Below are 11,860 nucleotides of genomic sequence, written 5' to 3'. Positions count from 1 at the left end.
AGAGAGTTATTGATACTTTTGCTATTCTCTATTGTGATAATCTAGCAGAATGGATAGCTTTGCTATTAAAACTGGCAAGGGATGCAGATTGTTCTCTTTTCAGGTTACCTAGGGAATCGCCATTTTCTGGAACCTTGTCAGTTTGTCGCTATTGTTTTGAACTTTTTTCCTGAAGTAGAACATAAGTACAGAAAAGTGCATACATTATAAGTATGTAGCTCAGTGAATTATCACAAATGGAATGCACTGAGTTAAAGACAGACTATTACCAGCACCCCAACAATCCTCCTTATGTTCCCTTCCACTTCTCACCACTGCTACCACCACCGCCAAGGGAACCATGGTCCTAACTTCTAACATCATAGATTAATTTTGGCTCTTTTTGAACTTTATGTAAATAAAGTCATACACTATGTACTCTTGTTTCTGGCTTCTTTTGCTGAACAATTTGTATATCGTTTGTGGCCATTCATTCTCATGGCTGAACAGTATAACTACAATATGCTTATTCATTCTTGGTCTGATGACATTTGGATAGTTTCCAGTTCTTTGCTTTTATAAATAGTACTATTGTGAAGATTCTTGTACGTGTCTTATGGTGAACATATGTTTTCATCTCTGTTGGGTACAGCTAAGGGGGGAATTGCTGGGTCAGAGGATATGCATGTGTTCATTGTTGGTGGATACTGCCAAACGATTTTCCAGAATGGTTGTATCCATGTACCCTCCCACCACCTACTAGTATGTGAGAATTCCATTTGTTCCATTTCCTTGCCACACCTGGTATTTTTCACCTTTTTAAATTTTAACCATTTCTACAGGCTTTTTCCTTATAATGTTCTTCAAAATAATGGAAAGGTAATGTTATCTCCACTTGGGCAGGCTTTTCCTCTACCCTATTTATAGGAAACCACATAGCTTAAAGGCCAGAGGTAGTAGGCTTTGGAATTTCCGGGCCTGGGTGTCTTTTTTATAAGTGGCCTCTCTGGAAGAAGCGTCCTAAGGAATGTGGAACACATGAAGTGCTTTGCCAGTGACAGCAAAGAAAGTACACACAGCATGTTCTAGCAGTGTTTATGGTGGTTGTTAGTATTTGGTGTGTATTAGTATGTGGTAAGCACATCAAAATTTTATAATCACTTCAGGATTGATATGTCCCTTAGGGGACCCCTTTTAGGGATTTCCCTTTGTTTATAAGGAAAGTATCTCTAGGAATGAAAGAAATCTTTGTGTATAGGTAGAAAAAAATAATTAAAGAAGTATGACTTGCCATCTACACCATTCTTTTCTGGGCACTTTATGGTCAGGAATAAGGTTGTTGGCATCTGGAGTCATTAGTTAGGAAGGAGGCTTTTGATCATTTTGAACTGACCTTAACATTTGAAGGAAAATGTTTACATTGGATAATTTAATATAAAGAGACACCGGAGACATTTTTTTTTAAGGTTTATTTATTTTAGAGAGATCAAGAACGTGGGAGAAGGGGCAGAGAGGGAGGGAGAATCTTAAGCAGACTCCATGCTGAGAGTGGGGCATGTTGTAGGGTTTGATCTCACAACCCTGAGATTATGAACTGAGCTGAAATCAAGAGTCAGACACTTAACCAACCATACCACCCAGGTGCCTCCTTGGGACCTTCTTTTAAAAGCAAAAGTGAACTAAGATATGGTGGATTCCTGAAACCTTTTACCTCTAAGCCTTCTGATAACAGAAGAGCAATGACACATTGGTGATAACTGTTTCCCACAAGTTTTAATGAGGTTTCCATAGCAAAGATTCAATTTGGGAAATTGCTTTCCTTAGGATATGATTGAAGAAAGGTATAATTTTTAAAGGAAGAGAGGGATTGAAAGATTGTTAATAACTTTTCAAGCTGTGGTCTGAATAAAAACCATGTGCTTTGAAGCAAAAAAGAGACTTCTGGAACCTCTGTGCCATCCTTGCATGTGGTTAGTGGGAGGAAGAACGAACACCCCCAGCGCGCACTGCTCTTATGAAAGCACATGGGGTTTGAGAAGTCCTGGAAATCCCTGATATTTTTTAGCCAACTTTTAAAACAATATTGAAAAGTCCATTTTTATCTAACTTTAGTCCAGTCTAGTGCCTGGGTTGGTATTAGATATAGTTAATATATAGGTTTTTTTTCCCCCAAAGATTTATTTATTAGAAAGCACGTGTGCACATGAGCCGGGGGGTGCAAAGGAGGGGAGGCAGACTCCTTGCTGAGTTGGGAGCTCTATCTGGGAGATCATGACCTGACCAAAACTAAGAATCAGGTGCTTAACTGACTGAGCCACCCAGGCACCCCAGAAGATGGTTCTTTAATGCATCCTCTGGCGAATGATGGAGCCTAGCAAGCAACAGACTCCATTGAGAAGCTAAGTTGAGCTTAATTACAGGTAGTGAAGGTATCATTTCACCCTGTGATATATGAACAGTGAGTGTCGAATATAATTTATTTTGATAATTGACTTAAGACCAAATTTCATCAATTCCCTGTCACAAAACTTTTCTACATTTAACATTTCTGAAATCAGAGTATGTCTTAAATCTAGTGTCATAATTTAGTTGACAGAATTTTTCCTTTCCTGGTGGTACCTAAATAAATGTCTTATAATATGTGATGTTTTAGATTCAGTGGATTATAGTCAAATAGAGACCAACAGAGTTTGAACTGGAAAACTCAACTAGATGATTCCGTACTGTACTTTATGGCTCCCTGGTTATTTCCTGGAGTGAGATTTGTTTCGCATATTGGAATGTGAGTAGGATTTCAAGTATAGAAAGTACTCTGCTATTCTTTCAAAAAGAAGTTTAAAAAGCCCAAACAGACTCTTCATTTTTATGTCATGATGTATTATACATGAGCACCTTCTTGCACAGTATTTGATAGTAGAGGTACGTAGATGCACTTTCGAAAATTTTGCCTCTCTTCTCCTCCTCCCACCCAATTACCTCTGACAGTGGCACACATGCTGGCCTGCCAGTTCCCTGTCCGTATTCATGTGCTTTTCTATATAGAAGTTCATCTGATCACTACCAATTTATTCCATAAGTGATGCCATTTTATATATTAGATTCTACAACTTAGCATTATGTTTTGATTTTTTTAAACTTATTTTGGAGCCTTCTGTAGGTTAGTATGTGTAGGTATCTGCCATTTTTTTAGTGGCTCTATAGGTTTCATTGTCTAAATGGCCCAAGAATTCCTTCCCACTGCCAATATGTCTATGAAGAATGAGGCTCCAGAGAAGTTAGGTGTCATTACTGAAGGTCACACATTTGGGTTGCATTTAGAACCTGGGTCTTGGGATGGGTGGCTCAGCGACTGAGCGCTGTCTTTGGTTCAGGGCATGATCCTGGGGTTGCGAGATCCAGGCCCACATCGAGTTCCCTGTGAGGAGCCTTCTTCTCCCTCTGCCTGTGTCTCTGCCTCTCTCTCTGTCTCTCATGAATAAATAAATAAAATCTTAAAAAAAAAAAAAAAAAAAGAACCTGGATCTTCTGGTCCCCAGTTGGACTTTGGTTCTATTTTGCTTATATACTATAAACCAAATATTATACTTGGAAATTTAAAACTCTTCTTTCTAAAATGTATATATATTTTTTACTCCATACTTATTTTGCTAAGAATGCTAGTTACATTCTTTTCTTCCTAACCAGAATGTGTCCTCCTTGGGAGAAGAGTTTTATTTATATCTGGATATTCTTTGTATAAAAGTAGTTGTTTAACAAAGCTTGTGATTCTCTGCTGCCACCCTCCATCACCTCATACCTGGTCTGGAATGTTTCTTACTGTTTTGGAAATACTGTCTACTCTGAGAAGACTCTTCTCATATCTGTGCTCCCAGAGGCTGCTGTTTCTTCACTTACCATGTCTCCAGACTTCGGGTGAGCCCCTTGCTGCCCTCTCTGGCCCTGCCCTCCCATCTTCTCTGCCTTTCTGGTCTCTGATTCCCTGCCCCTGTCATTCCAATTGTGCCATCAGGTCCCAATATAGAGAGACCCAAATGTCCAAGGGATCTGAAATGTTGTTCCCACACAACATATTGGCAGCTGCTTTCCCAACCCTCAGGCAGCCCCCGGGTTTGAAATTCTAGTGAATGTTTACTGGCTCCTCTCCTCAGGAATGTGCATGTACACATCCTTTTGCTGGGATAATTGACTTTATGTGTGGTGTGATGGAGACTTGGCCAAGGGCAAATGAAGGAAAGGTAACTTTGAAAACAACATTAGGCAAAATTAATTTAAATGGAAATTTGGAGACTGAAAACCAACTACTTTATAAATGGGTTATTTTAAAAATTAGGTTTTAGTACTGGAAAATGTTTCTCAAGGCTGTTTACGTATATGTAGCTGAAACAACTGTGTCCTTGCAGACATGTTTTTAGTGTTATGTTCCCCTTTTTACCCTCTTACCCATTCCCCTTAGGTAGGCTACTGGAGTTAAGTAGATTTAGTGCTCTATTTTTTAAAAAAGACTTTTGGATCATCAACTTTCATATGGTTAGTTCTGTTCCAGAAGGGTGCTGGCTGTCTAATAGAACTCTGTTACTGGGAACACTCAGAATTAGTCCAGAAGGAGAGAATGAGCTACTGGGGAGTTCTGTGTTTGTTGTAGAAAAATGAGATGAGAGGTTCTAGCCAGCACAAATTAAAATATTTTAGGTTATGTTTCTGTAGTGTCTGTATCCGTCCATTGTCATTCAGTAATAGGGTTTATTCCTCTGTTAATTATGGTGGTTTATTTTTTGTTTACATAGTGTTAATAGCTAGTGTTTTTTGGCCAACTATTGGCCCCTTTGCTGAGTTCTGTCTACTTATTTCTCACAACAATGCTGTGATGTAGATGCTGTTTTTCTCCTTGCTTAATAGTGGTCATAGACCCGGGGTAGATACCATTACCACTCCTGTTTTACAGCTAAAGAAACCGAGGCTCGCAAGAAGCACTATATGCAGTCAAGATCACATGGCTAGTGAGTAGTGGAGCCAGGATTTCTAACCACTACTGTCTTGTTCTTTGATGGCTGGCTGTCTCTGGAAAGTTGCCCTGGGCTCCCGGACAGACATTGTGGAGCCAGACTGTGCACTTAAAGCATAGCCCCACTGCCTCCTATTGGAGTGACCTTGGGCAAGCTGTTCTCTTGTGTGCTCTGGTGTTTTCATTTATAAAATTGAGTGTCAAAGTACATTATCTTATAGGGTTGTAGGAATTAAGACAGTGCTTGGCATATAGTAGTGCTCAATAAGTATAGCTGTTATTATAACCTGATGGTTTTCGCTAATCGGTATTTTAGATAGGAATATTTTCAGCTGCTAGTAACAGAATACCAGTTTCAGCGGCTTGAGTAAGGATACATTTTTCTCACCTAACAAGAAGTCTGTGAGTATGGAGAGTGTGGGCCTTCATTCAGTGATTCTGTGGTGCCATCAGCGACCCAGTGCCTCTCTGTCCTGGTACACTACCATCCTTAGTGCATCACCTGCTTCAGGCTCACAGGATGGCTGCTGTAGCTCTGTGCATCCTGTTTATATTGGGGGGAGTCGAGGGGGCTTGAAAGGCCATGCCAGGCTCTTCATTTTCTCTTTATAGGAAGGGCAGAAGCTGTCCCCAAAATGTACTCCAGACTTGTACTTCATCTCATAGGCTAGAACCAGAGTTTACCACTACTCCCACCTGCACTGGAAGCTGCAGAAGGGTATATTCAGTATCACGAAGAGGTCAGCTCATAAAGGCCTATTGTTAAATTTTTAGGAAGTTTGCAGTCTAGCTGATTCTCCTTGGGATAGTTTGAAATCTGCCATGGTGGGAGTCTTTACATCACAGAAACCAGCAAATGCTACACATCAGGTCCCTTCCGCAAGCCCGTTGTTAAACATTTATCAACACACCGTTAGGTATCTTTAACTCCATATGTTGGACTGAAAGGTGGCAGGGATTGGAGGTAAGAAGTAGCGATTTGAAATGGTCATTGGTTAGCCAGCTAGCAACATCTGTCAAGCTCAGTAAACTGTTTAAAGCTTTTAAGAGCAGTGATTTCAAAAATAAGAGCTGAGGAGGACCTTCTGAGGTTGTCTAGAACACCTTCATTCAACTGATGGGAACCTGAGGCTCTAAGAGAATGTGCCCTGCCCTAGATCCCAAAGACAGGGAGTGGAGTGGCCCTTCTGGAACCCAGGTGTCCTGACAGCTCAGCATTCATTTTTTAGAATTTGAGGACTTCATCTCACCTTTCTGCCTCCTGCCCCACTCCTGTCTACCTACTCTCAGGGCTTGTGCACACAAATATTCCTTTTGCCAGCTTTGGTGGTGCCAGGAAGTTTTGCTTCTGTCTTCTTGTTGGTTCACCAGAAAACCTGCCTGCTTTAAACTCCTTTTTGTTTGTTTTAGAGAATACAACATTGCATTTTTTTCAATGCAGAAACTTAAAGAATTTCCTTTAGTACAGTATTAACTTATGTAGTACAAACTTAAGACTACATCTAATAAGACATACCTAATCTTGACCCATATTTGTTTATAGTAGGGATTGAAGCTTAACTAAAGATTAACTTTAGTCTTTCTTTAAAAAAAGTCTAATAAACTTTTTCATATGTTTGTGTCGCACTCTCCCCATAGATGGTAAACTCTTTGGAGACAGGATTTATGGACTGCCCTGTTGTCAGCCCTGTGGGGATAGACCTGCACACAGCTATGCATGTAGCAGGCACTTAGCATACGTTTGCTCAATGAATCAGTGGTTGCCCAACTTAGACAAGCTTCATATCTTCAGATAGAGAAAGTTAATCTGCAGCTGTTCTCTTAGTGTGGGCTTTGCATTGGAAATGTTTGAATTGTAACCCTTTACGCTCCGATCCCTCAGCTCTCTGATATGACTGATGGAAATAGGAAGCCCATAACTAACAGCTTTACTGGTGTGAAGATAGGGAGGGAGAGAATGGGGTGGAGATGGGGCTTGAGATTGATCCGAATATTGGAAAGATGTGCATTTCTAGGAATAGTCATTGAGATATCCTTATAGCCTGTCTAGCCTCCCATTATTTTTGAGTTGGATCTCATGCCTGCTCCATTCTTGTGTATTCATGAGAAGAGAGTTTTGTTCTAATGAAACCCCTAAATTCATCGTTTTGAGAAAATCTTAGTAAGAAAGCGACTTCTCATAGCTTTTTAAAAGACAAGTATATGTTTGTAGAATTTTTTTTTCTTTACATGACTAAATGCTGTTCTTAATCATAATTCTACATGTTTGTTTACCTACAGCCAAGTTATATCAGTGATGTGGGACTCCCAGGTCGAAGTTCACTGGATAGCATTGAGATGGCCTACGCCCGGCAGGTGAGCATGCTCTCAGAGAGGATTGAACCCAGGAAAATCTATGTGAGTGCCCTGAGGAGTAAAAGAGAACCAAGACTTCATGTGAAAGTCAGACCTTGAAAACAAGCTGGATTTTCATTGAGAGGACTGGTTAATATTTTACCACGTAGGTCACCGGAGAATTCCATCAAATTGGGTAATAGAATGACTCATATTTGACTTAGGGAAATGAAAATCTCCCCTTTACACTGACCAAGACATTTCATTTTCCATTTGGCAGTAGCCCGTGTACAGTAAAGCCTCGAGTAATTGCACTGCTTAGCAAATGGAGTTCTCTATTAACTGAATTACTTGGTAGGCTGTTGGTGTTATCGGAAATCTTTTTTCACCTCTTGTTGTTGATAGAAATTTTCTAAATGTTTTTCTGCCTTGGTAAGCATAATGTACTTACCACTCTCTGATACTGTCCTGGAGAAGCTAATGATATTTTGGGGGTTGTGGTTCTGGTTACATGTCATGGGTATGCAGTAGCACGGAGATGAATTGAGATACTCTGTGGTGAGCACAGGGGCTGTTGGACTGCAACTGCCCTGAGGGGACAATACAAACATGGAATTGACTTTTGGAGTAAAACAGTTCTGGCTGCTTGTGTGTTTTATTATAATTTGCTGCTTTTCCGCACAAAATAATATCAAGAGGGGAAAAGTCTTGTTTCTAGAATTGAGGGTTGTGGGCTTCTGTCCCTCTTGTACCCCTTGTTGAGAAAAATTTTCTAAGTGCCTTTTTTTTTTTAAGTCTCCTTTCAACTCCCTTGTGTTTTACTAGTGGCCTTCATTTATTTTCTCCTCCAAGTTTTAGATTTCTCTCTCCCCATTACATCTCCATCCTTTACATTTCACCTTCGTTATGTGGCTGACTCCTCCCATTGCCGCAGCCACCACCAGAGTTCAGGCCTAATGCAACGACAAGCTTGTGAATAAAGAAACTGTCTCTTCTGTATCTGTGAAATTAAGACTCCATGAAACTAATTTAGTTTCTAGATTCGGACACTATGTCATATATCTGTTTACAGGGCTGTCCCCTGCAGTGGAGAGAGAATCTTTATGTCCTGTGTTGTACAAAGTAAAATACTTTGCAAAGGGAAGGCCCATAAGAAATGCACATTAGTGAATAAACACCAGCTTGTAGTTTTAAGACCATTTTATTTCATCTTTGTAACGTCCCTGGAGGCTATGTGATAGATATATAAAGTAGAGGGAAGTAAGGTTCAGCAGGGTCCAAATTTGTCTAACCTTACTACCTTGTTCAGTGTTTTGGTAAGACAAAACTTACCATTACTTTAGCTATTTTAAATAAATCATTTACTTTAGCTATTTTAAAATAAAAATCAAAGTAATAAGTGATTTTTCCATAACTTAAAACATCACATAGTTCCCTTTCCTTAAAATTTTCCTAAGGAGCAGGGATTCTTTCCTGGAGAAATGGATACTCCAGACAATGCAGCAATGGCTCTTCTAACCCATGTGGAGGGCTGTAGCCTGACACTCCTTACTCAGTTCACCAGCTGTGGCTTGGGGCCATTCAGCCCTTTTGCCAGGAGGATTACCAGATTCTGCCTCTGGTTCTTAGGAAGCAGCAGCGGAAATCTTCCCATTGTCCCATCTTTCCCTTTGGTCCTTGCTTGCTGGGACGGAGGGTATGCTGGGCAGAGAGGTGCAGAAATGCCTGTGGCCCTCCTCTACCAGGGCCACTCTCTTTCTATTCTTCAGGTGTTAGGAAGATGGGGCAGCAGTTATCTTTGGTGTATTGATACTGCCACCCAAATTTCAAAGGCACATCTGGGAAGCTGGCCAGAAGCTTTGCCCTCTAGGCAGGATGGATGGCTCAGCCACACTGAAGAAGGAAATGTTGGCTGAAGCTGCTGCTGACCATTGAGCAGAAGAAGCTGGCTTCAGAACGTCGTCAAGAGGTTTTAAAAAGAAGAGGAGAAAAAAATTGTGCCACTTATTTTGCTTTTCTTTTCAGATTTATATCTATAATGAGAAGATTGTAAATGGGCACCTGCAGCCTAACCTCGTCGAACTCTGTGCTTCGGTTGCGGAGCTGGATGATAAGGTAGTGCTCGGAGCTAACCCAAGGAGAAATGTGCCATCAGATGGGATTAGCAGCTTGCTGACTGGGCAGAAATGTGCTCAAGAGACACCCTGCCCTGTGGAATAAAATGTTACTGTACTTCAGAGTTTTATTTTAAATAACATTGAGGTTTTTTGTTTTTTGTTTTTTGTTTTTTTTTTATGGTGATGCCACATACATGTATTTTTAATGCATCTTCAGAAGGCCCAGCCAGGATCAATTAATGGTCACAGGAGGTCTCCTTGAGCTGTATTGCTTTGAAGTCCTGTCAGGCCTCAACCCTTCCCTCACCAGTTTTCCTCCTTAGATAGACTAATGGACTCTTTTACAAGAGCTGAATTATAAAGGTGATGTTTTCACATCAGGGAGCCCCTTGAACTTGACTCAGGTGTGATCTATAGAAGCATTCTTTGTATGCTGCTGGTCCCCTTCCTCTGTGACTCCTCATTTTTATTTCTTAATCCTATTCCTCAGTTCTTACCCATGGCCAGTTTTCTCCCCCTAGGGGAAAGAAAGTGGATGCGTGGATTGGTAAATGACCAGGAGGAATGGAAAAAACAGAGCAGGATGGAAGCAAATACTCATATACAGATGGTGATGATGATGATTTTAGTCCTTAAAGATGCATCCAGCTTTTTTTAAAAAATAGTGAAATATAAGGCAATGCAAGTGAATCCAAAGAAGAAAGTTAAGAATCCACCTACCATCTCACCACTTAGAAAGAGTCACATTTGGGGATTTTCTACAGTTTTAATTTCTGAGGGAGACGGTGAGAACAGGATTTTCTCTCTTCCTTTGGAAAAAGTAAACCTGCTTTTCTCCAATCAGTGCTATCTCCCAAGGATTCTTAACTTTAGAATATTGCAAAGTGTTCAGGGGATCCATTTTTAAGGGGGAGATTTACAGCTAGAAGGATTCTGGGGAGAGTGAGTCCCATCTGTGTGGTGGTAACACGAAGGAGAGAATGCCTGTTCTTTTCCTGGGAGGCTGTCATGGAGGCGTCTTTTAAAGGGAATGAGTGGGAAGGAAAATGGGAGGTTGCGACACTCACAAAATGGGGTAAGAGCAGTGGCCCTTGGAGAATCTTTGGGAGGACAAAACCTTTATTATTTAGGTTAAACTCTTTATTTTAAGCCTTAAGAAACTCACATGACCTTGTAAGGATTGAAATGCAGCTACTTGAGTTTAAACTCCTAGAGCTTTGGACAATTATAAATGTATTCACTTTCTCATAAGGGATAACCCACTGAGATTCAGTGTTTCTTTTACTATTCTGTGGTCTTAATTATGTGGGTGGTTATGTCAGACCTGGAACAGTAATTGATCTGAAAACCAGCTTGGGGCAGGAGGGTGCTCATCAGCAACTGGCAGGGCAGAGGTGCATCTTCTGTACTGAGCTTAAGCCTGAAGGCCTTAGACAGAAGACATTAAACTTCTTCCTCTACCTTACCTTCTCTGCCTTTGAGATCAGAGCTACGAAGAGCCAGACCATTTCTCTAGCCCTGCAGCATTGTCACGCACAGTCTCATTTATGTGCAGAACATCTCTGACATGTGGACCATGGTAAAACAAATGACAGATGTGTTGTTGGTACCAGCGACTGATGCCCTGAAGAGCCGCAGCAGCGTGGAAGTGCGCATGGAGTTTGTCAGGCAGGCCTTGGCATACCTCGAGCAGAGGTAAGGCAGCCCTGGCACAGTGGGGCTGGCTTCAGAATCCCTAGAAGTCAGCTGTTTCTCAAGTGTTCAGTAGTTCTGTGTCTAAGTGCTCCATAGTACAGGGTTGAGTAAGGCTGAGAGATCCCATCCTGTTTTCAGAAACATTTCTTTACTAGGACTGTTTCTGCAACAATAAAAAATCATGGCAAGTGGGAGCACTGTTAGACTTTTCATTTTCTCTTTCTCCTCTCTCTGTCCCTTAGTATGGAGACATCATAATTATTAGGCCATTGCCTTAGGTCACGATCCGGTTTCCTAGTGAGGTTTAGGCATGAGTCCTTAGGCTTTGTCTTCTTTCAGCATTTTAATCTTTACATCTGGCAATATTACCATTTTCAAGCCTTAGGAAGAGTCCTTGACCCTTTATTTTCCTTCTGGCTCTATTCCATTAATCCCTATGTGTCTGGATCCTTCCCAGCTGCTAATGCCTGTAGTTGGTGCTGGGAGGCTTTGCCACCTCCTCCCTAACTGGAGTTCGGTCACTGAGGGGGTTGTTGTGCCCTTGTGTCCTAACTATTGTCCCCTTCGTTGGTAGGACCTGTGCCATTCATTCCTCCCTGTAGACATTCCTTCTAGCTCTGAATTTGCCAGCAGGAGTTGTCCCAAATGTTCAACAGACTCTTTATTTCAGAGGCAGGGTGCTGGGCTCCCGTCTGCTAGGTGGAAAAGAGAAAGCAGAGTTGAATACACTTGT

General features: G+C 41.2%; 1 protein-coding gene across 3 annotated transcripts in view; it reads left to right on the top strand.

Moving 5' to 3' along the window:
• The window catches only part of NUP93 (nucleoporin 93), a 108,699-nt gene that overhangs the window by 79,364 nt on the left and 17,475 nt on the right, over nt 1–11,860 (top strand). For all 3 annotated transcript variants that reach the window (XM_038531002.1, XM_038531003.1, XM_038531004.1), the window contains 3 exons: nt 7,262–7,336; nt 9,341–9,430; nt 10,988–11,127. In XM_038531002.1, coding sequence (XP_038386930.1) covers nt 7,262–7,336; nt 9,341–9,430; nt 10,988–11,127 — 305 coding nt within the window. The remainder of the gene's footprint in view (nt 1–7,261; nt 7,337–9,340; nt 9,431–10,987; nt 11,128–11,860) is intronic.

The sequence above is a fragment of the Canis lupus genome, chromosome 2, assembly GCF_011100685.1.
Source record: "Canis lupus familiaris isolate Mischka breed German Shepherd chromosome 2, alternate assembly UU_Cfam_GSD_1.0, whole genome shotgun sequence".
Lineage (NCBI taxonomy): Eukaryota > Metazoa > Chordata > Mammalia > Carnivora > Canidae > Canis > Canis lupus.
Note: the sequence above shows the minus strand (reverse complement) of the source record. Positions and strands in the feature narration are given on the sequence as shown.